The 27,926-nt window shown below is 48.6% G+C and overlaps 2 protein-coding genes across 2 annotated transcripts; both read right to left on the bottom strand.

Moving 5' to 3' along the window:
- Positions 1–1,050: 1,050 nt before the first annotated feature.
- LOC136115813 (ral guanine nucleotide dissociation stimulator-like 1) lies at positions 1,051–12,894 on the bottom strand. Its single transcript, XM_071800774.1, has 16 exons — positions 12,704–12,894; positions 11,150–11,614; positions 10,405–10,515; positions 9,268–9,476; positions 8,735–8,812; positions 8,117–8,301; positions 7,031–7,155; positions 6,165–6,380; positions 5,830–5,933; positions 5,595–5,679; positions 5,058–5,213; positions 4,784–4,797; positions 3,691–3,783; positions 3,134–3,272; positions 2,493–2,645; positions 1,051–1,813 (listed from the first exon to the last, which is right to left on the bottom strand). The coding sequence occupies exons 1-16, from the start codon at positions 12,737–12,739 to the stop codon at positions 1,631–1,633; spliced, it is 2,352 nt and encodes a 783-aa protein (XP_071656875.1). The 5' UTR covers positions 12,740–12,894; the 3' UTR covers positions 1,051–1,630.
- A 3,168-nt stretch (positions 12,895–16,062) lies between these two features.
- Positions 16,063–27,146, bottom strand: LOC136115812 (ral guanine nucleotide dissociation stimulator-like 1). Its single transcript, XM_065862040.2, has 15 exons — positions 26,951–27,146; positions 25,397–25,861; positions 24,652–24,762; positions 23,461–23,723; positions 22,928–23,005; positions 22,310–22,494; positions 21,224–21,348; positions 20,358–20,573; positions 20,023–20,126; positions 19,788–19,872; positions 19,320–19,406; positions 18,977–19,009; positions 17,884–17,976; positions 17,327–17,465; positions 16,063–16,838 (listed from the first exon to the last, which is right to left on the bottom strand). Exons 1-13 carry the CDS (start codon positions 26,984–26,986, stop codon positions 17,959–17,961), a joined length of 1,806 nt encoding a protein of 601 aa, XP_065718112.2. The 5' UTR covers positions 26,987–27,146; the 3' UTR covers positions 16,063–16,838; positions 17,327–17,465; positions 17,884–17,958.
- Positions 27,147–27,926: the final 780 nt, after the last annotated feature.

Here is a 27,926-nt window from a genome sequence, read left to right as displayed (position 1 = left end):
TTAAATAAAGATTATGTGTTATATAAAGCTTAAATATTAATCCTAGTAACTCCAGATCAAAAAATACTGGAAAAATGTTTACGTATTTTTATAGAAACATTCAATAATATATAGAGATTAAATATGATATAAGGATCAAATATTAAACTATATTAACTCCAGACAAAAATTAGTTGAAAAAAGTTACGTATTTGTCATAGAAATGTTACATATCTATAAAAACTAAATACTACATAAGGATCAAATATTAAAATATTTTAACGCCAGACAAGAATTGGTGGGGGAAAAAAGTTCACAGATTTATTATGTAAATAAAGATTATGTATTAAATAAAGATTATGTATGATATAAAAGCTCAAATCTTAATATATATTAACTCAAGAGAAGAATTAGTGGAAAAAAGTGACGTATTTATGATAGAGATGTTACATCCATGTAAAGATTGAATATGACACAGGGATCAAATATTAGAATATTTTAATGCCAGACAAGAATTGGTGGAAAAAAGTTCAAGTATTTATTCTATAAATATTAAATAAAGATGATGTGTTCTATAAAGCTCAGTTATTAGTATCTATTAACTCCAGAAAAAAAGGGTGGAAAAAAGTTTCTCTATTTATTTTATATGCATCTCTAGATATGTGATATAAAGCTCAAACACTATCTACAGAAGAAACATTAAAATACATTAACTCCAGACAAAAATGGGTTGAAAAACGTTGATATACTTATCATATCAATATTAAATATTATACAAGGATCAAATATTGTATAAAGATTTAGTAATAAAATATATCAACTCCAGAAAATAATTATTGGGGAAGGTCTATGTACATAGTAAATAAATATTAAATATTAGTACATTAAATAAACATATTAAATAAATATTAAACATTAGTACATTAAATAAACATATCACATAAATATTAAATATCAGTATGTTAAATAAAAAATATTAAATAAAGCTCAAATACGAGATACAGCTAAACCATTTAACTATATTAACTCCAAGGAGAAATTAGTGGAAAAAGTTTACGTACTTATTCTGTGAATACTGAATATTATACAAGCTAAAATATGCTATAAAGCTAAGCTATTTAAATATAGGAACTCCAAGCAGACATCAGTAGAAAAAAGATGATATAATATTGAAGGTTTCTGTAGAAGTATGGAAAGATTAAATATGATAAACACATCGAGTATTAAAATACATTAACTGCAGACAAACACTGGAAAAAAGTTAATATACTCGTTATAGAAATATTAAATATGATACAAAGCTCAAACATTATATACAGGTCACATATTAAAATATATGAACTCCAGACTAAAACTGGGGGGAAAAAAGTTTACATACTTATAATATAAACAGTAAATCCTATCCAGAGCTCAGCCATTACAACCCATGCAGTGCGGGCTCCTCCTGTGCTGCAGCTTTTCTTCTCAGGATGCAGTCGAAGTTGCCCTGGGTGCTCATGGCGTAGAACACGTTCGCCTTGGGTGGGATCGCCAGCTCCGCAAGAGAGGGAGCAGAGCGAGCGTTCATGGGCGCCCCACTCAGCGTTGGGGGTTTATTCTCACCGGCAGCTGGGACAACGTGGCGATGGCGTTTCTGACGTCGCTCCGCATGTTACTCTTGCCGGCAAAATGCAGCAGAGCTCTTCCAGCAGCAGCAGCAGCAGAGTTCTGCTTCCCCACCTTCGTCCTCGGAGATGATCTGGACCAGCTCGTAATCCTCGGCCGAGCCAGACTGCAGGTTGTGCTTCTCCATGGCTCGCTGGGTGACAGCAGGAGCCTTCTCTTGGTTACTCAGCTGCAAAGAGGGAGTTGCAAGGAGTCGCTTGGTAACCAAGTCGCAGATTCTGCCAGACGCTAAAACACGCTCTTTGCGACACCTGGGGGTGGAGTTAGTTCAAGACAACAGACACTGCTCTAGAAATGCAGCAGGGAATCACAGCCTCTGCTCTCCTGAGCAACCGCTCGGAGAGGTGAGACCTTGTTCTCAGCAGCCATCGAATCCGCAGCAAGAGCTGCCCCAGCTGCTGTTTGCAGACATCCATTAATCCACAGTCTCCCCTGCTAAACACTTTCTGCGATGTCCTGCAAAGATTCTGGGCCTTGGAGCTGGGTTTGCTGGGGAAGGGGCACCTTGTGTCACAGCTCACACACCCCAGTGCTGAGCTGGACACACAACAGCCGGCGCTGGCAGAAGAGCAGGGGCAGCAAAGCCGGCACTTGCTCAGAGTGCTTCCCTTGGCATTGTTGATCAAATACAAGCTTCAATTTCAAAGCCAGAAACCTTGAGAGATGCTCTTTGCAAACCTCTCATTCATCCCCTGCTCCACATGTTTTGATTTGTAACATCGGTCACGTTCCCTGTCAAGGAGGTCTGATCGGGGAATAGGTGTTTCCGAAACTAAAAGCACCATTCAAGTCACCTGGGGTGAAAACACCACCCACAGTAACAGCGCTTTGCTGTTCCCACCGCTCACCAGGATGCTCCTGTAGATGTTGCCGCTTCTGTCCTCTTCTACGCTGGTGCGGATGACGCAGCTCGCTCCGCTCTGCTGGTTGTAGACTGGCAGGACTGGCGGCACTTCTTTTGATGGAACGGGAGTCACGGGGCCGGGGCACTTCTTGGAGCACTTGTCATCAGATGGCAGCAAGGGGGGAGACGAGATCAAACACATTCATTACCATTGAATTTCAAAGATCCAAAAGCTAAAGATGACACTCTTCAGCACAACAGCCTTAACAAGGGCTTCGGCAACCCAGTTAAGGCAGCTTAGGTCAAGAGAGCAGAGTCTGCAGGACAAAGCTCCCTGGGAACGGAACCCAGCCCAGCCCAGGCTTGGTCTGGGCAGTTCCTGGCAGGTCAAACCACAGGGCTGGTGAGCTCTGACCTCACCTGCTTCTCACTTGCTCAGCTGCTCTGCCTGCCCCAGAATTAGGCTGGGCTGATGTACATGAGCCCTCCCCCCAAAATCGCCTTTCCCAGAGCTCAGGTCCCTCCATTCCACTGCCAGCAACGCTCCAGTCAAGATCCACAGGCTTGGGCAAGCGCCTGGGGCCGCCGGCAGCGTCAGCAGCCTCGCACAGGCTGTTTGTGCTGAACACAGGGCCCGGGCCCTACCTTGTGCTGAGGCTCCTCAGCAGTGTCGGTGGGAGGGACGATGGTGACGGTGCTGTCCCCAGAGCTCCCACCTGGAGCAGGTTTGGGCTGCGCGTTGACGGGGGTGCTGAGGGCGCTCACCCCCAAGCCCAGGAACGGCCTAGGGGAGAAAAGAAAGCACAACAGAGCTGGGCTGAGCACAGCTGTCACTTGCTTCAACAATCTGACCTGCTGTTGTGTTTTCCTATCTCGAGTGGCCTATTGTTTGTGTGTGTATAGCAAATTAGACTCTATCCTTATTTGCTCTGTTTTGCTGCTGCAAATTTGAATTGAATTTATAATCCAGCACTAAAATCGTTCCTTTGTCTGACACCTTAGAGTTATTTCTGAAGTCTTTAGTCGATAACCCTCATGGCTACTTACACCAATAGAAAGAGACAACAGCAATACGTATTTCTAGCTGGCGGTGTCTCCTCGCAGCACTGCAGTGCTCTGGATCCCCAGCCAGGTTTGTCAGCTGGTGTTTGATTTATTCCAGTTCATATTCACACACCAAACCCCCTCCCCGTTGTACTCACAGGCTGAATCTCTTCACCACGCTCTTCTGAGCTCTGCCCGCTGCGGTGCTCTGGTCAGGAGCTGCTCCTTCGATTTCACGTGACAGACGGAAACTGCAGAACAGGCAATACCGTTAGTTAAATATCTCAAAGTGGCCATATCTGAGAAGCCCTGGGTCACTCCCACGTCCCAGAGGGTTCATCCCCACGAGGAGGAGCGCAGCTCTGTGCGTGTGTATTTCCACTCTCCGGGAGCAGCTCCTGGCAGCGCAGAGCTCAAGGCTGAGAGAACCTGAACCTGCCTGCGGGGGAAGAAAAGCTGCTTCGCCAGCTGGGCTGAGACCCTACCTCTCCTCATCACTTCAATGCCGCTGCCTCCTAAACCACTGCACGAATTTCTCATCTCCTGTCACGCAATAGCTGTTACATGAGGACTGCAACAGCTTAATTTGTGCCATTACTTCAAACTCCTAAGAAAACAAATAATAAAATAGGAATTCTAATTAGAAAAATCAAGCCAGTCTCGTTAATACACTAAACACACGCAGCAACAGATCCAGGACAAACTGCCCTCGGACAGAGGAAACCCCGGCACCTTCGCTCCTACTGATCTCTGACCAACAAGGCTCAGGCTGGAAGGCAACGCTCAGCCTTGATTTCTCGGTCCCAGGTACCCGCTTCGCTCGCTGCACCTTTGACCCACAACTATTTACTGCAGCACAAGGAAGATGGTCACAGACTGCATCTTGTGGCCAGCAAAGGTCTCACGCCAGCAGGTCTGATGCGCTCCCAGCACACAGAACACGCTCGTGTAACGTGTTCCCGTGAACACCAAACGGGGGGAACGTGCCCCAGACGTAACTCCCGCGGCAGCGAGTGCCCTGCGGCTCCTCTTCCCCTGCTGCCCGCATCTAAAAGGAATTTCTCTTCCCGCGCCGCCCCGCACAGCCCGGCAGAGGTTCACAGCGTGCCGGGGACTGTTCCTTCCTCACCCTCTGAGTAACGTGAGCGGCTGTTGGATACGCCCAGCAAAGACAACAGGCCTCGCCAAGAGAACGCTCTAGCAGAGAGCGTCAGGCACTAACGATCACAGAACAGTCACCGTTCCACTTACCCTTCGCCGCTTCTCAAAACTGATCAGGCCGCCCTGTTGGAAGGACAGAGAAGGGATCAGAGGAGAAGAGCACAGGCTCGGCTGGAGTTAATCACAAACAGGATGAACAGGATGAAGTAGCGACACCAAGGGACAGGCCAGAGCTGCCCTGACCAAAGGCCTCTACAAAGACCCGTTTCCAGCTCTAGGATAAGCCACAGCACTCGTGTACCTGAGTCTATTTGTTAAATACATTCCTCTCTTTTTAAGAACTGCACTAGCACCCAGTGGAAGATGCAGGAGCAGACACAGTGTCTGCAAGGGAGGGAGGAGATTTAGGATTCCAAAAATTGCCCCAAATTACCTCGAGATAGTCCTGAAGGGCTGTGTCCAGCATGACGAGGTCAGTGAGGAAGGTACCCAGGTAAGGTACCGTGCCTTGTGTGACTCCCTGCAAACGGTCAGAGCAATGGTGGATTAATTGACTGAGAAGTCATAATTATACTAATTAGAATACTCCTGTGGAAGCAAACAAAACACAACTAGTCTGCTTCACCAAACAGCGCTCTTGTAAATGATGCTTTCACGACATCATCCTTGGTATCTCAGCCAGCGGTTCATGTCTGCGCAGAGCGGTATATAAGCCAAAGTGCTCATTCGTAACTCCTCTGCGTCAAATCTCGCTGTGCGGCACCTCTCGCCCCAGCAGAAAAGCCGGGATTTACAGACCCGTCTTCCCCAAAGCACCGCATACGGGAGCTCATTGGTCAGGAACAGGGCTGAGCTCGGCTTTGGGTGAGATCACAACCTGGCAACTCAAGCTCATTCCCACCTTCAGCAGCAGCTCCCTGCTCGTCGCAAAGTTGTCACAGTCGGAGAAGATTTCGCAAAGCTCTTCGAACATCAGCATTGTGTCCCTGTACAGGAAAAGATTCAATGATTTAAGTTGTTTGTAAGCACTCTGAATCAGACCAGGGTACAATTTTTTTCTCAAGAATCGTAAACAGTTGGGCACAGAAAAGATAAAAGCACCAAAACACATCCAGTGACACACTGCACAGCCTTACTTTGGAACGCAGGCCCGGGTCTTCTTCCGGCGATAAACCGAGGTGGACTGCAAGGCGGAAACGATGGCCTTCAGAGACGAAAAGTTGTTCAGGATCCTACATTGCTGTGAAAGGAGCGGTTAGAAACACAGGAGCGTTAAACGTCAGCATCACCAATAGTCAGTGCTCTTCTGTCTGCCCCGTGTCCTGCTTGCTGCACATTCTCCCTGCTAAGCGGGCAGCTCTACAAATACTGAGCATCAAAAATATCACTCCCCGCTACAACCCCCCTGTCCCCCCCCAGCTCCACGGCACCGGCACAAGGAATGTTAAACAGTCGCGAATAAACGCTTTACACGTCCGATACGGATCCACTTCTCCAAGATCTTCGCTCTTGGCTGTGTCTTTAATTCTTTGCTCTCCAGGATGGTGCTGAGCACGCAGTTGGTGACGGCGTTGAACTGCGAGATGGTGGCTCTGATGCTCTGTGCCAGCTGTTTGTTCTCTTTCTTGTCCCTTCGGGACCAGATGCAGCCCAGGCAGTGGTGGGGCACAACGTTCTGGAAGAGTGTCTAGAGGGAAACAGAGGTGTCCAACTCAGCCTGGAGCGCTACTGCCCACAGCAAGAAATGCACGGTTACAGTACAAACTGCAGCTGAATCCAGTATGGTATTAAAAGGGAAATATTGGTTTTCTCTCCAGTTTAAAATATACACTTTGGTATAACTCTTTAGGCCTGACGCCCTAAAAGAACTGTCAGCTAAACTGTCCTGGAAAAATAAAAGACACCTTTCTATCACTTACATTACCAGGGGGAAAGATTTCTATATCATGATACTTTTGAAAGAGATTGATACAAATAAGCCAAATCGGAGCACTACAGTTACAAAGTACTTCTACATCTTCAGGTGAGGTAGCCTAAGATACAGTCAAAATACGCTATTTCTGAGGGGTCAAATGCTAAACTTTGCAAAAGAGGCCACACAGTCTACACTCACACTGTATAACAAAAAGACAAACACCTTCAGAAGAACTGAAGGAAAAGCCCAATCAATGAAGCAAGTCTGGATAACCAAGCAGAGCTGCGCTCTGTGTCCCAGCAACAGAGCGGTTCTGGAACAACAGACTTACACCGATATAAGTTAAAAAACAAACAAACAAACAATGAGAAGCCCAGAACTCTTTCCCCGAGCATTTCAAGTAATACGTATGATCTACATACCGCATCCATGTATGTCAGCTGTTCTGCCACCAGGTCTTCTTGGGACAGCGAGAATTCTTCTGGGCCGCTGATCTCCAGTTCCTCTTCCTCGTCCGGGGTGCAGGGAGAAAGGCTGTGGAACGCGTCTGGCCAGCGGGGAAAACACGAGTCAGTGAATTTATACAGAAAACAAGTAATCAAAGCAGGTATTTGGAAAATCACTACATAGAAGAACAGAACATGCAAAGGGACCTGCCTGGGGTAACGGCCTCACCGTGCTGCATATTTTAGGGAGATAGAGAAGGTCCAGAAGATTAAATGGGCAAAGAGAAGGTAGAAGAAAAAGAAATAGGGAGAACTGAGCTGTTCAGGGTCTCTTAGCTGAGAAGTGCCTTAACCCATTCACTAACCATTCTTTGGAAAGAACAAACCCACCAACCCCCCCACAACAACTCCTTATTAACACTGCAGAACTTTGATAATCTGCTTGTCAGCATTTACGCATTCTATACTCTGAAAAACAGCTGAACTGCAAAGAGACAAGACTGCAGTTATACCCCCAAAATATTACGCTGAGAATGCTCTTATGTCCACGTTTCAAGGGAAGAGGAGGAGAAGGGAGAGAGACCAGTTGGAAAGTTAAAACGTGCTTTGCTAGTACTACTGATGAGGAGAGAAAGTAATGCAAAATATACGAAACCAATCGTGGCTCCAGCAGCTTCAGGACAGGCCCCCGGACGCCCTGGGCTGGACTCGGCACTAAACCAGAGCTGGATTCAGGGCTGCAGGGCTGTACAGAATTGATCAGCAGCCTTGGCTGCCGCAGCACTAAGTCTAAACCTGGGCCTTTTCTGCACACCAGTCCTACCGTTATGCGCTCCAGAGCCAACGGGGTCTGAGAAACACGCAGGTAACGTGAGAAAAATGCATGTAGTAGAACTCAGTCTGCCTACTAAGGCTGGAAGTTGATTCCAGTACTCATTCACATACCACGTGAGCTCTTACGACTTTTCGGCTCACGGCACAGGAAGCTTTGTGCTCTGGATAAGGGGATGTGTCAGGCTTGACGCTGGGAGAACACACAGACAGCAGAGAAAGGTACTTTACCATCATTCTCCCATTCTTCTTTCTGGAACTGCTCCAGGAGGTTCTGCGCCCTCTTCTCCGGGTCAGAGCCGGGCATGTTCTTCTTCAGATAACTCAGCACCTTCTGCAGACACACGTAGTCGGGCGGCTCTCGGAAATCGTCGGCACATTGGTCGAGCCAGGCTTGTAAAATCGATGCCATCGCACTGTGAGCAAATTCAGAGAGAACACATGGGTTGTATGCAGCAGGTATTGATGCAATCGCATGGATCTGTACCTAATATAACAACAGGAACACTGAGACATTCATCCCCCACGTGAGGGCAGTATGGACACTTCTGTGAGCACAGAATTTAATTTGTTCTTTTTAGGCAAGAAATATTATTAAGATAATACTTCATAGGAAACTAAAGGCTGCTTCTTCAATTACACCTTGAGAAACCAGCGCAGTCATTCATATTTTCTCTGCGTTGTATTATTGGATGTGTTATGAGACAGCTGATACTTGGCCTTTACACAAGCTCCTTGAAGCAAACAGGGCTGTGAATTGTCAAATGAAACAACAGCTCTGCTGCCCACGTCCCGCTCCAGCACCGAACCCTGACTGGGGCTCGCTGGGCGCTGCAAAACCAAACTTACGTCCTGAGCACTGTGCTGGATCCGGGGGAATTCTGGGTTCCATGTTCTTCAGAGCCCGAGATCTCCAGGTTTCCGTATCTGAAAAAATGAGATGGCTGTTTAGAGGAACCTCTACTGAGCAACCCAAACAGCGTAATCCATATACAATTGGCATAAACATATAGATATTGGCATATTCATATACAATTGGCATGAAGACAAGGGCTTCATGCTGGACAATTCCACCGTGGCTGGGGAAGCTGCGGCAGAGATGAAGGGTTTGCACATATCCCCCGTGCACTGGTCTTTTTTTAAGGGACAAGCTGTATTGGTTTTCTTGTGTCCGTCCCAGTTTGGTTCCTTAGCGGTCAGACCACGCACGCTTTCCCCACCTGGCGCTTAAGCTTTAATGAGATTTGGGATGTGGGCAACGTGCATTTACACATGGTGTGTTTACGCTGAAATCCTGAATTTTGCAGGATTCTTTTCTGTCAACATCCCCCTGTCGTGTATAATAAATGACGGCTCAGTTTCCATTCTGTCCCGGCTCTCACCTGTCCAGGAGCAGTTCCAGGACTGTGCTGGTGGAAGCAAAGGCCCTGTACGTGGAGAGGAAGATGCTGATGTATGTGAAGTCATTATCGGCAAAGGCCGTCGGAAGCGTCTCCACCAGCTTTTCCAAAGTTCCAGCTTTCAGGGCCCTGCTGTTGCACGTCTCGTCCGGGCTGACAGTGTGTCCTGCAGGGAACTGGTCCCCTTCAGCCTACAAAGTGGAAACAAAGACAAAGCACAAAACTCAGACAGAAGCCAGAGCCCCGACAGAGCTTGCACAACGAAACACAGATTCCATTCCACCTTTTCACAGGAATAGTCCATCTCTAGTTACTAAACAATTTTGTCGGTTTGGGCTCTCCAAACACCAAATGCTGTATCAAATACTGGAGGACAATCAAGACATTTCTTATTGAAACAGCCAAGTGTTTCCAGTGCTTAAGCTGTAATCTCCTGGTTGCCTTTGAAACTGACCATTCTCTCATAACAGGGCCAACCATTCAAAAACCCCGGATGCTTTCTTAGCATCCAGAAGTTTAAGAAAGGTTTCTCAGACTTCTTGCAGCATGAAAGATCTAAGTTCCTTCACTTACTCCAACCTCTACAAGAAAATACTAAGCAAGATTTCAAGCTTCTCAGTACTTAAAGGAATTGGTAATAAAGCCCAACTCACTCAAAATGAACAAAACCAGTTGTATTCCTTTCAACACGGGTTCTATGAAACTTTCAGTTAGAGCTGCATTTCTCTCAGACACATCCACTACCAGCCAACGCTTTTCAGCTGAAAAGCCTCCAAATCACTCTACAAATGCAGCATCACTAAGAACTCTTCCCATCAGCTGGAAAATGTACAGGAGGTCAAAAATACTTTCTGCTATTTCTCCCGGTAAAAACAGGAGGCAGAGATGGGAAATCTGCCACTCAAAGTCTCTATACTACCAACCTGGACACCACACCAAAGCAAGTTCTTATATTATTGCCTTGGATCCTGAAGAAAATGTAGAAACATCGCAACATAACATGAAAGTTCTACCCACCTCCTGACCCTCTGGCTCAAACTGCCACAGCTGCACCGATTGCAATGAAGTGAGGACACTTTGATCAGCTGGGGGCTTGGCCACCATGCCAGCTTTACTTACCCCGAGCCATCTTGCTCCTTCGCTGTCAGTCTGCTGGATCTGCGCTCTTCTCAGGCTGTCGCAGTCAACAGCTCCTTCTTGTGCGTCTTCAGCTCCATCCTCAGTTGTGCTCTGCCAGGAAAAGGGCCAAGAGAAACAAGTCAGAGAGAAAGGAACATGGTCCCTGCACAAGCGCAGGCTGCAGACACCAGCATGCCAGCACCAGGATCTCACAACACCTCAACAACGCTCACTTCAGTTGCCACTTTTTAGCTGCCTTCAGTTACCTGGGCCTTTTTGGGCTTTTAACTGAAAGCAGAGAGGAGCTGAGTGCACAACTTACTGCACAAGTCAATGAAAGAGGTAAGAATTAAACCAGAGAGTCCAGATCTCCTGAACCCCACCACTAACAGCCGCTGTATTAACATGCTGATACATGTTGAGGAGCAAAGCACTAGAGAATTGAAAATAGATGTAACAATTAACTTCAGAAATACATATACTGGTCCCCCTGCAACCACATAATGCTTTTTCTTCATACATACCACTTGAATAATTAAAGTTTCAGGGCTTTACTGACTACCATAGCCTTAAGCACAGCAACAACTCAATTAGAAAGGATTTGAGTGCAGTGCAACCAAATCCTGGTTTGGGGAAGCTGGGGTTTGGGGTTTTTTTGGGGGTTGCTTTTCTGGTTTTTTTTTACCTCTTTTAACTCTAAAATATCCCTAAGTCATACAGAACTGTCTGTGCACCAGTGACTTGCCTCTTGAACGCTCTGTGGAACCTCCACGTCTTCCCCAGGTTGGTTCCTCACATTTTCTTCCAGGCTCTGTGGAGTCTCCACGTCTTCTTCAGTTGGCTCGCTTGGAGTCTCCTCTGTGCACTCTGCAGTCTCTGTGTCTTCCTCTGTTGCCTTGCTTAGACCGTTCTCAACGCGCTCTGGAGTCTCTGCGTCTTTGTCTGATACCTTGCTTGTAGTCTCCACATCTTCCTCTCTTGTCTCGCTTAGAGTCTGCTCAATGCGCTCTGGAGTCTCCTCAACGCGCTCTGGAGGCTCCTCAGTACACTCTGGGCTCTCCACTTCTTCCTTGGTTGGCTTGGTCAGAGTCTCCTCAAGGCTGTGCAGAGACTCCACATCTTCCTCGTGTCTCTTCTGCCTGGGTGTCCTCCTCCTTGGTCTTCTCCAGCATCTCCAAAGAGACAGGTTCCGAAAGGGGAAGTTCCGAGCCTGTTAGAAAACAACGGAAAAACAGTTTTGAATTGCAGATAGCAACACATTTACTTTTAACGTCCTTGCAAAAGTACCGGGACAAGATCACATGAACCCTGAAATTCAGACACTATTACAATGCAAAAAATAGATAGGATCATAGAAACATTTTGGTTGGAAGAGACCATCGAGTGCAACCGTCAACCCACCCCTGGCACTGCCCCATGTCCCTCAGGACCTCATCTATGTCCCTTTTAAACCCCTCCAGGGATGGTGACCCCACCGCTGCCATGGGCAGCCTGTTCCAATGTCTAATAACCCTTTCACAGAATCCCAGAATCCCAGAATGTCAGGGGTTGGAAGGGACCTGGAAAGCTCATCCAGGAGCAGGAACACCCAGCTGAGGTTCCACAGGAAGGTGTCCAGGCGGGTTTGAATGTCTGCAGAGAAGGAGACTCCACAACCCCCATGGGCAGCCTGGGCCAGGCTCTGACACCCTCACCATGAAGAAGTTTCTTGTCAAATTTAAGAGGAACCTTTTGTATCTCAGTTTGTACCCGTCACCCCTTGTCCTGTCACTGGTTGTCACTGAGAAGAGCCTGGCTCCATCCTCCTGACACTCACCCTTTACATATTTATAAACATTAATGAGGTCACCCCTCAGTCTCCTCTTCTCCAGCTCCAGAGCCCCAGCTCCCTCAGCCTTTCCTCACACGGGAGATGCTCCACTCCCTTCAGCATCTTGGTGGCTGCGCTGGACTCTCTGCAGCAGTTCCCTGTCCTTCTGGAGCTGAGGGGCCACAACTGGACACAATATTCCAGGTGTGGTCTCCCCAGGGCAGAGCAGAGGGGCAGGAGAACCTCTCTGACCTACTGACCACCCCCTTCTAACCCACCCCGGGTATCATTGGCTTCCTGGCCACAAGGGCCCAGTGCTGGCTCATGGTTTTCCTTCCTCAGTGTGATATATCACACTATATTTCAAATTTAATCTCTTTTTTTTAGCCATGCCTTTTAAGAAATGAGAAAGCATTACACAAATCCCTTTTATGAAGTGAAACTGCAAAAAGAACTATTACATTTTTTAGCACTAAAGGGACAATTTACCTGGGGAGGGCGGGCGGCGGGGCCCGGCTCGCTCATACCCGTCCGCAGCAGGGCCCGCAGCCGATCCCGCACATGGCGCTGTGTCCGCGTCCGCAGGCAGGGCTGCTGCCGGCTCCGCCAGCCCCGCACTCCCGCTCTCTCTCGCACCGACCGCTCGCCCCCACGCCAACGGCGGCGACGGCTCCGCCGGCACCACGGCGACCGGACGCGGCCTCGCGGCGGCACGCGCCGCCCGCAGCCGGCCAATCGCAGCTCGCCGCCGCTCCGCGCGCGCCCCCTTGCCCCGCCCTCAGCCCGCCCGCAGTCCGAGCCCTTGCTCAGCCGGACAAGGCGCCGGGAGCGGGACGGACGGACCGAGCCGGGAGCGTGGGCATCAGACTGTGCGTGGAACACAACGTGTGCTGCGGCAGAGCCCGGGGCGAGCGCTCCCGGAGCTGCTTCACGCACACGCACCACGCGCTGGGATTTTACTCCTGGCCCTTTAAAGATTCCTAGCACAATTGCTTACATACAGTTCTGAACTAGATATTCATTCTGTGGCTTAAAGTGTTAGTTCGTTAGTAGGCTCTTACTATGTAGTTGGTTAACCCTTTAAAATGTTATTTCCCTCTATCAATATAACTTCATAAACAAGTTTCCTAACTTTTTACATAGAACTTCACCACCTTTTCCTTTTCCAGGTTCAGAGCCCGTGCCCCATTTGGTTATATCTGTAAACATTAAACATCTTCTCAGCACGAACCACAGCTGCATTTCTCACAGTTCCCCTTTTTGCTTTTTATCCCATTGATTCGTGCTTTGACTTCAAAGTTAGCCAGCACCTGCCTAAAATCATTAATTTATACCCCGTTCCTTTTGCTGCCATTTCAGGATCGATAGGCATGGCTGAGATTTGCATGCCTTGGACTGCTGAATGTAGTAACTGAATAAAGCACGGGATCATGCATGGCACAAACAGTAAACGCAGAAATGCACATACTATCACGAACCCTATTTTCTTCCACCAGGCTACAGTTTCGAGACCAATATCCATTAGGTGGACCTGGCCACCAAGTGGGAGGAATAGAGGTACTTGACGAATTTGCCCTCAACGCTAACTGACAAGGGGTTCGTCCAACGTATTCAGTCATTTGAGACCCCCCACATATCCAGCACGAGGTGACATTTAATTCTCGGGCTGTCTTTTCCATAAGATCTATAAACAGGTTTTTCCCTGCTGTCGGTAATTGTAATCCTTTGTCTTTTTGCCTTATTTCCTCATACCAATCACTGCTGTTCTGTACCAATTTCTGTTGCTCTTGCTTTCCTTTTAATTCCTGAGTGGCACTCTTAACTAACTCCTCCTTCTACTGATCTTGCACTCCCCCTCCATCTGAATAGCCCCACTCACCACCTTGTGTAAAACAGATCCTCTGTTCTCCCCTAGGGCAGGAGGCAGAGCCTACAGCGAGTCCACCTTTCTCTAGGTTAGTTGCTACCCATCATTCCTGCCCTTGGATTTCACACTTCTCCAATTTTTTTCTATCATAACATCCAGAATTAATAGGAGCGTGATAATGTAGAACATATTGGGTTAGTCTCCCTATTCTCACACGCTCGTAGCACTTGGTACAGGGATTGGCCAGGCTAAGTTGGGAACAATAAGTCACCACTGCCAGCAAGGGGATCAGGTCCAGGGTTCTGCACCCTCTGCCTCTCTGGCCGACCAGGCTGCAGCCGCAGCCGAGTTCGTCATCTTCTCGGCAGCAAGGGCCGTGTCCCCGCCTTTCCTGTTTTTACCGTTAGCGTGGCGACTTTTTATCGTTTCCCAGCTCTTGGCCTTCACTTCCCAGGAACAACAGGAGCAACACGGAATGTGGTTTCTCTGTCTGCACTCTGTTCTCCTCATCACTGGTGGGCTCTAAATTCCCATTCACCCCTTCAGTAAATACCTCCCACCATTCTCCGCTATTCTTTTTCTATTCTTCCAGCGGCAACTGGAATCCTCAACCGAGCCCCGGTTTCCTTATCTTCTGTTCTTAGACATTTCTTACACAATCCTGTCGGTAAGTTCCCTTTGTGGATATGCTTATACCACAGTCCATTTACAACCTAAACATCAAATATAAAATGAGAATTACATATACAACTCGGTTCAACACATTTAGCTATTAAGCCATTCTCATTTTCATTTATACTGGGCATTCACATCAATAACACTAATAGTAGTTACATCACCAATCCCGTGTCAACTTCAATTTCAGTTCCCCTGGTTCTTGAGATACTTTCCAGGTTCTTTCTTCCATCAGGGCTCCTCTAACTCGAGAGACGCGTGTCCATCCTTTCCCTGCCCTCCCAACAGCTGTTTCTGTAGTTAACCAAACAAGAAAAGGTCCCTCCCATCATGGGGTTGGAGTTTCTTCTTTTCAGGTTTTCATTAGTGTTGCCCCCATATCTACCAGAAATTCTACTTGTTTGTTCTTTTGGGTTTCTTCTTCCCAATGCGGTGAGCACCACCCAGGCTGCTCACCCAGAAGGACTAAAACTGCTTCCCAGTGCAACCCCAAACACCCTTCACTTCAGCAGGTGACCGCACTTGTGCTTTCAGCTCCTGGGCTGGTGCTGTCCGGGCTTTCCCTGCTCAGCACTGACTGTGTTTTGGGAAGGCAGGAGCCAGTGCAAACCCTTCTCCGCTGTTCTGCTCTTTTTCTGCTATTTTTCCCCTTTGCTGTGAAGCTCAGCTGCTCCATGAGTTATTGTGTTCTCCTGTGAGCGTGGGGTTTGTCCTCTGCTGTGGAGCACGAGAGCGAAGCCCCCGGAGCCCCGGCTGGTGCAGACCCCGCAGCGAGGGTGACAGACCCGGAGCCAGGAGCAGTTTCCCCAGGGTGAGGAGCAAGTGGAGCTGCTCACACCAAGGGCACAGGCAGGGTTGGTGCACGTCACCGGTTCTAAGGCTGTCACCAGAACCTGACAACCTGACAACAGTGTGCTGGCTCCCCGGGCAGTTGAAGTACAACCAGAACGCAAGAGGCAGCTTAAATTCGGGGTCGTCTTTTTGCCAGGAGCAACAAATGCCGTGATGGAGACAACGGGGAAAAGGTGGAAACTCTCAGACCGCGGTGCAGTCTCAGAGAGGAAAAGAGATGAACGAGACACTGATGAGCGGGAAGAGTTGACGTATTTATCATAGAAACATTAAAGGTTATAGAGAGATGGAATGTTACACGAGATCAAATATTTAAATACATTCGCTCCAGACACAAAATAGTGTTAAAAAGTTCATCTATTTATTATAGATACATTAAATATTATACAAAGCTCAAACATGATCTAAAGATCAAACATTAAAATCTACTAACTCCAGACAAGAATTGGTGGGAAAACGTTTGCATATTTATTATATAAGTATTAAATATTAAATAAAGATTAAATAGAATACTGCTCTAGAAACGCAGCAGGAAATCACAGCCTCTGCTCTCCTGAGCAACCGCTCGGAGAGGTGAGACCTTGTTCTCAGCAGCCATCGAATCCGCAGCAAGAGCTGCCCCAGCTGCTGTTTGCAGACATCCATTAATCCACAGTCTCCCCTGCTAAACACTTTCTGCGATGTCCTGCAAAGATTCTGGGCCTTGGAGCTGGGTTTGCTGGGGAAGGGGCACCTTGTGTCACAGCTCACACACCCCAGTGCTGAGCTGGACACACAACAGCCGGCGCTGGCAGAAGAGCAGGGGCAGCAAAGCCGGCACTTGCTCAGAGTGCTTCCCTTGGCATTGTTGATCAAATACAAGCTTCAATTTCAAAGCCAGAAACCTTGAGAGATGCTCTTTGCAAACCTCTCATTCATCCCCTGCTCCGCATGTTTTGATTTGTAACATCGGTCACGTTCCCTGTCAAGGAGGTCTGATCGGGGAATAGGTGTTTCCGAAACTAAAAGCACCATTCAAGTCACCTGGGGTGAAAACACCACCCACAGTAACAGCGCTTTGCTGTTCCCACCGCTCACCAGGATGCTCCTGTAGATGTTGCCGCTTCTGTCCTCTTCTACGCTGGTGCGGATGACGCAGCTCTCTCCGCTCTGCTGGTTGTAGACTGGCAGGACTGGCGGCACTTCTTTTGATGGAACGGGAGTCACGGGGCCGGGGCACTTCTTGGAGCACTTGTCATCAGATGGCAGCAAGGGGGGAGACGAGATCAAACACATTCATTACCATTGAATTTCAAAGATCCAAAAGCTAAAGATGACACTCTTCAGCACAACAGCCTTAACAAGGGCTTCGGCAACCCAGTTAAGGCAGCTTAGGTCAAGAGAGCAGAGTCTGCAGGACAAAGCTCCCTGGGAACGGAACCCAGCCCAGCCCAGGCTTGGTCTGGGCAGTTCCTGGCAGGTCAAACCACAGGGCTGGTGAGCTCTGACCTCACCTGCTTCTCACTTGCTCAGCTGCTCTGCCTGCCCCAGAATTAGGCTGGGCTGATGTACATGAGCCCTCCCCCCAAAATCGCCTTTCCCAGAGCTCAGGTCCCTCCATTCCACTGCCAGCAACGCTCCAGTCAAGATCCACAGGCTTGGGCAAGCGCCTGGGGCCGCCGGCAGCGTCAGCAGCCTCGCACAGGCTGTTTGTGCTGAACACAGGGCCCGGGCCCTACCTTGTGCTGAGGCTCCTCAGCAGTGTCGGTGGGAGGGACGATGGTGACGGTGCTGTCCCCAGAGCTCCCACCTGGAGCAGGTTTGGGCTGCGCGTTGACGGGGGTGCTGAGGGCGCTCACCCCCAAGCCCAGGAACGGCCTAGGGGAGAAAAGAAAGCACAACAGAGCTGGGCTGAGCACAGCTGTCACTTGCTTCAACAATCTGACCTGCTGTTGTGTTTTCCTATCTCGAGTGGCCTATTGTTTGTGTGTGTATAGCAAATTAGACTCTATCCTTATTTGCTCTGTTTTGCTGCTGCAAATTTGAATTGAATTTATAATCCAGCACTAAAATCGTTCCTTTGTTTGACACCTTAGAGTTATTTCTGAAGTCTTTAGTCGATAACCCTCCTGGCTACTTACACCAATAGAAAGAGACAACAGCAATACGTATTTCTAGCTGGCGGTGTCTCCTCGCAGCACTGCAGTGCTCTGGATCCCCAGCCAGGTTTGTCAGCTGGTGTTTGATTTATTCCAGTTCATATTCACACACCAAACCCCCTCCCCGTTGTACTCACAGGCTGAATCTCTTCACCACGCTCTTCTGAGCTCTGCCCGCTGCGGTGCTCTGGTCAGGAGCTGCTCCTTCGATTTCACGTGACAGACGGAAACTGCAGAACAGGCAATACCGTTAGTTAAATATCTCAAAGTGGCCATATCTGAGAAGCCCTGCGTCACTCCCACGTCCCAGAGGGTTCATCCCCACGAGGAGGAGCGCAGCTCTGTGCGTGTGTATTTCCACTCTCCGGGAGCAGCTCCTGGCAGCGCAGAGCTCAAGGCTGAGAGAACCTGAACCTGCCTGCGGGGGAAGAAAAGCTGCTTCGCCAGCTGGGCTGAGACCCTACCTCTCCTCATCACTTCAATGCCGCTGCCTCCTAAACCACTGCACGAATTTCTCATCTCCTGTCACGCAATAGCTGTTACATGAGGACTGCAACAGCTTCATTTGTGCCATTACTTCAAACTCCTAAGAAAACAAATAATAAAATAGGAATTCTAATTAGAAAAATCAAGCCAGTCTCGTTAATACACTAAACACACGCAGCAACAGATCCAGGACAAACTGCCCTCGGACAGAGGAAACCCCGGCACCTTCGCTCCTACTGATCTCTGAGCAACAAGGCTCAGGCTGGAAGGCAACGCTCAGCCTTGATTTCTCGGTCCCAGGTACCCGCTTCGCTCTCTGCACCTTTGACCCACAACTATTTACTGCAGCACAAGGAAGATGGTCACAGACTGCATCTTGTGGCCAGCAAAGGTCTCACGCCAGCAGGTCTGATGCGCTCCCAGCACACAGAACACGCTCGTGTAACGTGTTCCCGTGAACACCAAACGGGGGGAACGTGCCCCAGACGTAACTCCCGCGGCAGCGAGTGCCCTGCGGCTCCTCTTCCCCTGCTGCCCGCATCTAAAAGGAATTTCTCTTCCCGCGCCGCCCCGCACAGCCCGGCAGAGGTTCACAGCGTGCCGGGGACTGTTCCTTCCTCACCCTCTGAGTAACGTGAGCGGCTGTTGGATACGCCCAGCAAAGACAACAGGCCTCGCCAAGAGAACGCTCTAGCAGAGAGCGTCAGGCACTAACGATCACAGAACAGTCACCGTTCCACTTACCCTTCGCCGCTTCTCAAAACTGATCAGGCCGCCCTGTTGGAAGGACAGAGAAGGGATCAGAGGAGAAGAGCACAGGCTCGGCTGGAGTTAATCACAAACAGGATGAACAGGATGAAGTAGCGACACCAAGGGACGGGCCAGAGCTGCCCTGACCAAAGGCCTCTACAAAGACCCGTTTCCAGCTCTAGGATAAGCCACAGCACTCGTGTACCTGAGTCTATTTGTTAAATACATTCCTCTCTTTTTAAGAACTGCACTAGCACCCAGTGGAAGATGCAGGAGCAGACACAGTGTCTGCAAGGGAGGGAGGAGATTTAGGATTCCAAAAATTGCCCCAAATTACCTCGAGATAGTCCTGAAGGGCTGTGTCCAGCATGACGAGGTCAGTGAGGAAGGTACCCAGGTAAGGTACCGTGCCTTGTGTGACTCCCTGCAAACAGTCAGAGCAATGGTGGATTAATTGACTGAGAAGTAATAATTATACTAATTAGAATACTCCTGTGGAAGCAAACAAAACACAACTAGTCTGCTTCACCAAACAGCGCTCTTGTAAATGATGCTTTCACGACATCATCCTTGGTATCTCAGCCAGCGGTTCATGTCTGCACAGAGCGGTATATAAGCCAAAGTGCTCATTCGTAACTCCTCTGCGTCAAATCTCGCTGTGCGGCACCTCTCGCCCCAGCAGAAAAGCCGGGATTTACAGACCCGTCTTCCCCAAAGCACCGCATACGGGAGCTCATTGGTCAGGAACAGGGCTGAGCTCGGCTTTGGGTGAGATCACAACCTGGCAACTCAAGCTCATTCCCACCTTCAGCAGCAGCTCCCTGCTCGTCGCAAAGTTGTCACAGTCGGAGAAGATTTCGCAAAGCTCTTCGAACATCAGCATTGTGTCCCTGTACAGGAAAAGATTCAATGATTTAAGTTGTTTGTAAGCACTCTGAATCAGATCAGGGGACAATTTTTTTCTCAAGAATCGTTAACAGTTGGGCACAGAACAGATAAAAGCACCAAAACACATCCAGTGACACACTGCACAGCCTTACTTTGGAACGCAGGCCCGGGTCTTCTTCCGGCGATAAACCGAGGTGGACTGCAAGGCGGAAACGATGGCCTTCAGAGACGAAAAGTTGTTCAGGATCCTACATTGCTCTGAAAGGAGCGGTTAGAAACACAGGAGCGTTAAACGTCAGCATCACCAATAGTCAGTGCTCTTCTGTCTGCCCCGTGTCCTGCTTGCTGCACATTCTCCCTGCTAAGCGGGCAGCTCTACAAATACTGAGCATCAAAAATATCACTCCCCGCTACAACCCCCCTGTCCCCTCCCAGCTCCACGGCACCCGCACAAGGAACGTTAAACAGTCGCGAATAAACGCTTTACACGTCCGATACGGATCCACTTCTCCAAGATCTTCGCTCTTGGCTGTGTCTTTAATTCTTTGCTCTCCAGGATGGTGCTGAGCACGCAGTTGGTGACGGCGTTGAACTGCGAGATGGTGGCTCTGATGCTCTGTGCCAGCTGTTTGTTCTCTTTCTTGTCCCTTCGGGACCAGATGCAGCCCAGGCAGTGGTGGGGCACAACGTTCTGGAAGAGTGTCTAGAGGGAAACAGAGGTGTCCAACTCAGCCTGGAGCGCTACTGCCCACAGCAAGAAATGCACGGTTACAGTACAAACTGCAGCTGAATCCAGTATGGTATTAAAAGGGAAATATTGGTTTTCTCTCCAGTTTAAAATATACACTTTGGTATAACTCTTTAGGCCTGACGCCCTAAAAGAAGTGTCAGCTAAACTGTCCTGGAAAAATAAAAGACACCTTTCTATCACTTACATTACCAGGGGGAAAGATTTCTATATCATGATACTTTTGAAAGAGATTGATACAAATAAGCCAAATCGGAGCTCTACAGTTACAAAGTACTTCTACATCTTCAGGTGAGGTAGCCTAAGATACAGTCAAAATACGCTATTTCTGAGGGGTCAAATGCTAAACTTTGCAAAAGAGGCCACACAGTCTACATCCACACTGTATAACAAAAAGACAAACACCTTCAGAAGAACTGAAGGAAAAGCCCAATCAATGAAGCAAGTCTGGATAACCAAGCAGAGCTGCGCTCTGTGTCCCAGCAACAGAGCGGTTCTGGAACAACAGACTTACACCGATATAAGTTAAAAAACAAACAAACAAACAATGAGAAGCCCAGAACTCTTTCCCCGAGCATTTCAAGTAATACCTATGATCTACATACCGCATCCATGTATGTCAGCTGTTCTGCCACCAGGTCTTCTTGGGACAGCGAGAATTCTTCTGGGCCGCTGATCTCCAGTTCCTCTTCCTCGTCCGGGGTGCAGGGAGAAAGGCTGTGGAACGCGTCTGGCCAGCGGGGAAAACACGAGTCAGTGAATTTATACAGAAAACAAGTAATCAAAGCAGGTATTTGGAAAATCACTACATAGAAGAACAGAACATGCAAAGGGACCTGCCTGGGGTAACGGCCTCACCGTGCTGCATATTTTAGGGAGATAGAGAAGGTCCAGAAGATTAAATGGGCAAAGAGAAGGTAGAAGAAAAAGAAATAGGGAGAACTGAGCTGTTCAGGGTCTCTTAGCTGAGAAGTGCCTTAACCCATTCACTAACCATTCTTTGGAAAGAACAAACCCACCAACCCCCCCACAACAACTCCTTATTAACACTGCAGAACTTTGATAATCTGCTTGTCAGCATTTACGCATTCTATACTCTGAAAAACAGCTGAACTGCAAAGAGACAAGACTGCAGTTATACCCCCAAAATATTACGCTGAGAATGCTCTTATGTCCACGTTTCAAGGGAAGAGGAGGAGAAGGGAGAGAGACCAGTTGGAAAGTTAAAACGTGCTTTGCTAGTACTACTGATGAGGAGAGAAAGTAATGCAAAATATACGAAACCAATCGTGGCTCCAGCAGCTTCAGGACAGGCCCCCGGACGCCCTGGGCTGGACTCGGCACTAAACCAGAGCTGGATTCAGGGCTGCAGGGCTGTACAGAATTGATCGGCAGCCTTGGCTGCCGCAGCACTAAGTCTAAACCTGGGCCTTTTCTGCACACCAGTCCTACCGTTATGCGCTCCAGAGCCAACGGGGTCTGAGAAACACGCAGGTAACGTGAGAAAAATGCATGTAGTAGAACTCAGTCTGCCTACTAAGGCTGGAAGTTGATTCCAGTACTCATTCACATACCACGTGAGCTCTTACGACTTTTCGGCTCACGGCACAGGAAGCTTTGTGCTCTGGATAAGGGGATGTGTCAGGCTTGACGCTGGGAGAACACACAGACAGCAGAGAAAGGTACTTTACCATCATTCTCCCATTCTTCTTTCTGGAACTGCTCCAGGAGGTTCTGCGCCCTCTTCTCCGGGTCAGAGCCGGGCATGTTCTTCTTCAGATAACTCAGCACCTTCTGCAGACACACGTACTCGGGCGGCTCTCGGAAATCGTCGGCACATTGGTCGAGCCAGGCTTGTAAAATCGATGCCATCGCACTGTGAGCAAATTCAGAGAGAACACATGGGTTGTATGCAGCAGGTATTGATGCAATCGCATGGATCTGTACCTAATATAACAACAGGAACACTGAGACATTCATCCCCCACGTGAGGGCAGTATGGACACTTCTGTGAGCACAGAATTTAATTTGTTCTTTTTAGGCAAGAAATATTATTAAGATAATACTTCATAGGAAACTAAAGGCTGCTTCTTCAATTACACCTTGAGAAACCAGCGCAGTCATTCATATTTTCTCTGCGTTGTATTATTGGATGTGTTATGAGACAGCTGATACTTGGCCTTTACACAAGCTCCTTGAAGCAAACAGGGCTGTGAATTGTCAAATGAAACAACAGCTCTGCTGCCCACGTCCCGCTCCAGCACCGAACCCTGACTGGGGCTCGCTGGGCGCTGCAAAACCAAACTTACGTCCTGAGCACTGTGCTGGATCCGGGGGAATTCTGGGTTCCATGTTCTTCAGAGCCCGAGATCTCCAGGTTTCCGTATCTGAAAAAATGAGATGGCTGTTTAGAGGAACCTCTACTGAGCAACCCAAACAGCGTAATCCATATACAATTGGCATAAACATATAGATATTGGCATATTCATATACAATTGGCATGAAGACAAGGGCTTCATGCTGGACAATTCCACCGTGGCTGGGGAAGCTGCGGCAGAGATGAAGGGTTTGCACATATCCCCCGTGCACTGGTCTTTTTTTAAGGGACAAGCTGTATTGGTTTTCTTGTGTCGGTCCCAGTTTGGTTCCTTAGCGGTCAGACCACGCACACTTTCCCCACCTGGCGCTTAAGCTTTAATGAGATTTGGGATGTGGGCAACGTGCATTTACACATGGTGTGTTTACGCTGAAATCCTGAATTTTGCAGGATTCTTTTCTGTCAACATCCCCCTGTCGTGTATAATAAATGACGGCTCAGTTTCCATTCTGTCCCGGCTCTCACCTGTCCAGGAGCAGTTCCAGGACTGTGCTGGTGGAAGCAAAGGCCCTGTACGTGGAGAGGAAGATGCTGATGTATGTGAAGTCATTATCGGCAAAGGCCCTGTACGTGGAGAGGAAGATGCTGATGTATGTGAAGTCATTATCGGCAAAGGCCGTCGGAAGCGTCTCCACCAGCTTTTCCAAAGTTCCAGCTTTCAGGGCCCTGCTGTTGCACGTCTCGTCCGGGCTGACAGTGTGTCCTGCAGGGAACTGGTCCCCTTCAGCCTACAAAGTGGAAACAAAGACAAAGCACAAAACTCAGACAGAAGCCAGAGCCCCGACAGAGCTTGCACAACGAAACACAGATTCCATTCCACCTTTTCACAGGAATAGTCCATCTCTAGTTACTAAACAATTTTGTCGGTTTGGGCTCTCCAAACACCAAATGCTGTATCAAATACTGGAGGACAATCAAGATTTTTCTTATTGAAACAGCCAAGTGTTTCCAGTGCTTAAGCTGTAATCTCCTGGTTGCCTTTGAAACTGACCATTCTCTCATAACAGGGCCAACCATTCAAAAACCCCGGATGCTTTCTTAGCATCCAGAAGTTTAAGAAAGGTTTGTCAGACTTCTTGCAGCATGAAAGATCTAAGTTCCTTCACTTACTCCAACCTCTACAAGAAGATACTAAGCAAGGTTTCAAGCTTCTCAGTACTTAAAGGAATTGGTAATAAAGCCCAACTCACTCAAAATGAACAAAACCAGTTGTATTCCTTTCAACACGGGTTCTATGAAATTTTCAGTTAGAGCTGCATTTCTCTCAGACACATCCACTACCAGCCAACGCTTTTCAGCTGAAAAGCCTCCAAATCACTCTACAAATGCAGCATCACTAAGAACTCTTCCCATCAGCTGGAAAATGTACAGGAGGTCAAAAATACTTTCTGCTATTTCTCCCGGTAAAAACAGGAGGCAGAGATGGGAAATCTGCCACTCAAAGTCTCTATACTACCAACCTGGACACTACACCAAAGCAAGTTCTTATATTATTGCCTTGGATCCTGAAGAAAATGTAGAAACATCGCAACATAACATGAAAGTTCTACCCACCTCCTGACCCTCTGGCTCAAACTGCCACAGCTGCACCGATTGCAATGAAGTGAGGACACTTTGATCAGCTGGGGGCTTGGCCACCATGCCAGCTTTACTTACCCCGAGCCATCTTGCTCCTTCGCTGTCAGTCTGCTGGATCTGCGCTCTTCTCAGGCTGTCGCAGTCAACAGCTCCTTCTTGTGCGTCTTCAGCTCCATCCTCAGTTGTGCTCTGCCAGGAAAAGGGCCAAGAGAAACAAGTCAGAGAGAAAGGAACATGGTCCCTGCACAAGCGCAGGCTGCAGACACCAGCATGCCAGCACCAGGATCTCACAACACCTCAACAACGCTCACTTCAGTTGCCACTTTTTAGCTGCCTTCAGTTACCTGGGCCTTTTTGGGCTTTTAACTGAAAGCAGAGAGGAGCTGAGTGCACAACTTACTGCACAAGTCAATGAAAGAGGTAAGAATTAAACCAGAGAGTCCAGATCTCCTGAACCCCACCACTAACAGCCGCTGTATTAACATGCTGATACATGTTGAGGAGCAAAGCACTAGAGAATTGAAAATAGATGTAACAATTAACTTCAGAAATACATATACTGGTCCCCCTGCAACCACATAATGCTTTTTCTTCATACATACCACTTGAATAATTAAAGTTTCAGGGCTTTACTGACTACCATAGCCTTAAGCACAGCAACAACTCAATTAGAAAGGATTTGAGTGCAGTGCAACCAAATCCTGGTTTGGGGAAGCTGGGGTTTGGGGTTTTTTTGGGGGTTGCTTTTCTGGGTTTTTTTTACCTCTTTTAACTCTAAAATATCCCTAAGTCACACAGAACTGTCTGTGCACCAGTGACTTGCCTCTTGAACGCTCTGTGGAACCTCCACGTCTTCCCCAGGTTGGTTCCTCACATTTTCTTCCAGGCTCTGTGGAGTCTCCACGTCTTCTTCAGTTGGCTCGCTTGGAGTCTCCTCTGTGCACTCTGCAGTCTCTGTGTCTTCCTCTGTTGCCTTGCTTAGACCGTTCTCAACGCGCTCTGGAGTCTCTGCGTCTTTGTCTGATACCTTGCTTGTAGTCTCCACATCTTCCTCTCTTGTCTCGCTTAGAGTCTGCTCAATGCGCTCTGGAGTCTCCTCAACGCGCTCTGGAGGCTCCTCAGTACACTCTGGGCTCTCCACTTCTTCCTTGGTTGGCTTGGTCAGAGTCTCCTCAAGGCTGTGCAGAGACTCCACATCTTCCTCGTCTCTCTTCTGCCTGGGTGTCCTCCTCCTTGGTCTTCTCCAGCATCTCCAAAGAGACAGGTTCCGAAAGGGGAAGTTCCGAGCCTGTTAGAAAACAACGGAAAAACAGTTTTGAATTGCAGATAGCAACACATTTACTTTTAACGTCCTTGCAAAAGTACCGGGACAAGATCACATGAACCCTGAAATTCAGACACTATTACAATGCAAAAAATAGATAGGATCATAGAAACATTTTGGTTGGAAGGGACCATCGAGTGCAACCGTCAACCCACCCCTGGCACTGCCCCATGTCCCTCAGGACCTCATCTATGTCCCTTTTAAACCCCTCCAGGGATGGTGACCCCACCGCTGCCATGGGCAGCCTGTTCCAATGTCTAATAACCCTTTCACAGAATCCCAGAATCCCAGAATGTCAGGGGTTGGAAGGGACCTGGAAAGCTCATCCAGGAGCAGGAACACCCAGCTGAGGTTCCACAGGAAGGTGTCCAGGCGGGTTTGAATGTCTGCAGAGAAGGAGACTCCACAACCCGCATGGGCAGCCTGGGCCAGGCTCTGACACCCTCACCATGAAGAAGTTTCTTGTCAAATTTAAGAGGAACCTTTTGTGTCTCAGTTTGTACCCGTCACCCCTTGTCCTGTCACTGGTTGTCACTGAGAAGAGCCTGGCTCCATCCTCCTGACACTCACCCTTTACATATTTATAAACATTAATGAGGTCACCCCTCAGTCTCCTCTTCTCCAGCTCCAGAGCCCCAGCTCCCTCAGCCTTTCCTCACACGGGAGATGCTCCGCTCCCTTCAGCATCTTGGTGGCTGCGCTGGACTCTCTCCAGCAGTTCCCTGTCCTTCTGGAGCTGAGGGGCCACCACTGGACACAATATTCCAGGTGTGGTCTCCCCAGGGCAGAGCAGAGGGGCAGGAGAACCTCTCTGACCTACTGACCACCCCCTTCTAACCCACCCCGGGTATCATTGGCTTCCTGGCCACAAGGGCCCAGTGCTGGCTCATGGTTTTCCTTCCTCAGTGTGATATATCACACTATATTTCAAATTTAATCTCTTTTTTTTAGCCATGCCTTTTAAGAAATGAGAAAGCATTACACAAATCCCTTTTATGAAGTGAAACTGCAAAAAGAACTATTACATTTTTTAGCACTAAAGGGACAATTTACCTGGGGAGGGCGGGCGGCGGGGCCCGGCTCGCTCATACCCGTCCGCAGCAGGGCCCGCAGCCGATCCCGCACACGGCGCTGTGTCCGCGTCCGCAGGCAGGGCTGCTGCCGGCTCCGCCAGCCCCGCACTCCCGCTCTCTCTCGCACCGACCGCTCGCCCCCACGCCAACGGCGGCGACGGCTCCGCCGGCACCACGGCGACCGGACGCGGCCTCGCGGCGGCACGCGCCGCCCGCAGCCGGCCAATCGCAGCTCGCCGCCGCTCCGCGCGCGCCCCCTTGCCCCGCCCTCAGCCCGCCCGCAGTCCGAGCCCTTGCTCAGCCGGACAAGGCGCCGGGAGCGGGACGGACGGACCGAGCCGGGAGCGTGGGCATCAGACTGTGCGTGGAACACAACGTGTGCTGCGGCAGAGCCCGGGGCGAGCGCTCCCGGAGCTGCTTCACGCACACGCACCACGCGCTGGGATTTTACTCCTGGCCCTTTAAAGATTCCTAGCACAATTGCTTACATACAGTTCTGAACTAGATATTCATTCTGTGGCTTAAAGTGTTAGTTCGTTAGTAGGCTCTTACTATGTAGTTGGTTAACCCTTTAAAATGTTATTTCCCTCTATCAATATAACTTCATAAACAAGTTTCCTAACTTTTTACATAGAACTTCACCACCTTTTCCTTTTCCAGGTTCAGAGCCCGTGCCCCATTTGGTTATATCTGTAAACATTAAACATCTTCTCAGCACGAACCACAGCTGCATTTCTCACAGTTCCCCTTTTTGCTTTTTATCCCATTGATTCGTGCTTTGACTTCAAAGTTAGCCAGCACCTGCCTAAAATCATTTATTTATACCCCGTTCCTTTTGCTGCCATTTCAGGATCGATAGGCATGGCTGAGATTTGCATGCCTTGGACTGCTGAATGTAGTAACTGAATAAAGCACGGGATCATGCATGGCACAAACAGTAAACGCAGAAATGCACA

Source organism: Patagioenas fasciata, chromosome 33, assembly GCF_037038585.1.
Source record: "Patagioenas fasciata isolate bPatFas1 chromosome 33, bPatFas1.hap1, whole genome shotgun sequence".
NCBI classification, from domain to species: domain Eukaryota; kingdom Metazoa; phylum Chordata; class Aves; order Columbiformes; family Columbidae; genus Patagioenas; species Patagioenas fasciata.
Note: the sequence above shows the minus strand (reverse complement) of the source record. Positions and strands in the feature narration are given on the sequence as shown.

Bases quoted from the DNA above. Each gene is read 5' to 3' on its own strand.
- LOC136115813 (XM_071800774.1), bottom strand. From the start codon at position 12,739: ATGAGCGAGCCGGGCCCCGCCGCCCGCCCTCCCCAG. The intron at 8,302-8,734 runs GTAAGTTTGGTT...ATTTGCTCACAG, and splicing joins TCCAGCACAGTGCTCAGGAC to TGCGATGGCATCGATTTTAC. The intron at 5,214-5,594 runs GTGGGAATGAGC...GACCGTTTGCAG, and splicing joins GCAGGGAGCTGCTGCTGAAG to GGAGTCACACAAGGCACGGT.
- LOC136115812 (XM_065862040.2), bottom strand. From the start codon at position 26,986: ATGAGCGAGCCGGGCCCCGCCGCCCGCCCTCCCCAG. The intron at 23,724-24,651 runs GTAAGTAAAGCT...TCCACTTTGTAG, and splicing joins AAGGAGCAAGATGGCTCGGG to GCTGAAGGGGACCAGTTCCC. The intron at 19,010-19,319 runs GTAATTTGGGGC...TCCTTCCAACAG, and splicing joins CCCTTCAGGACTATCTCGAG to GGCGGCCTGATCAGTTTTGA.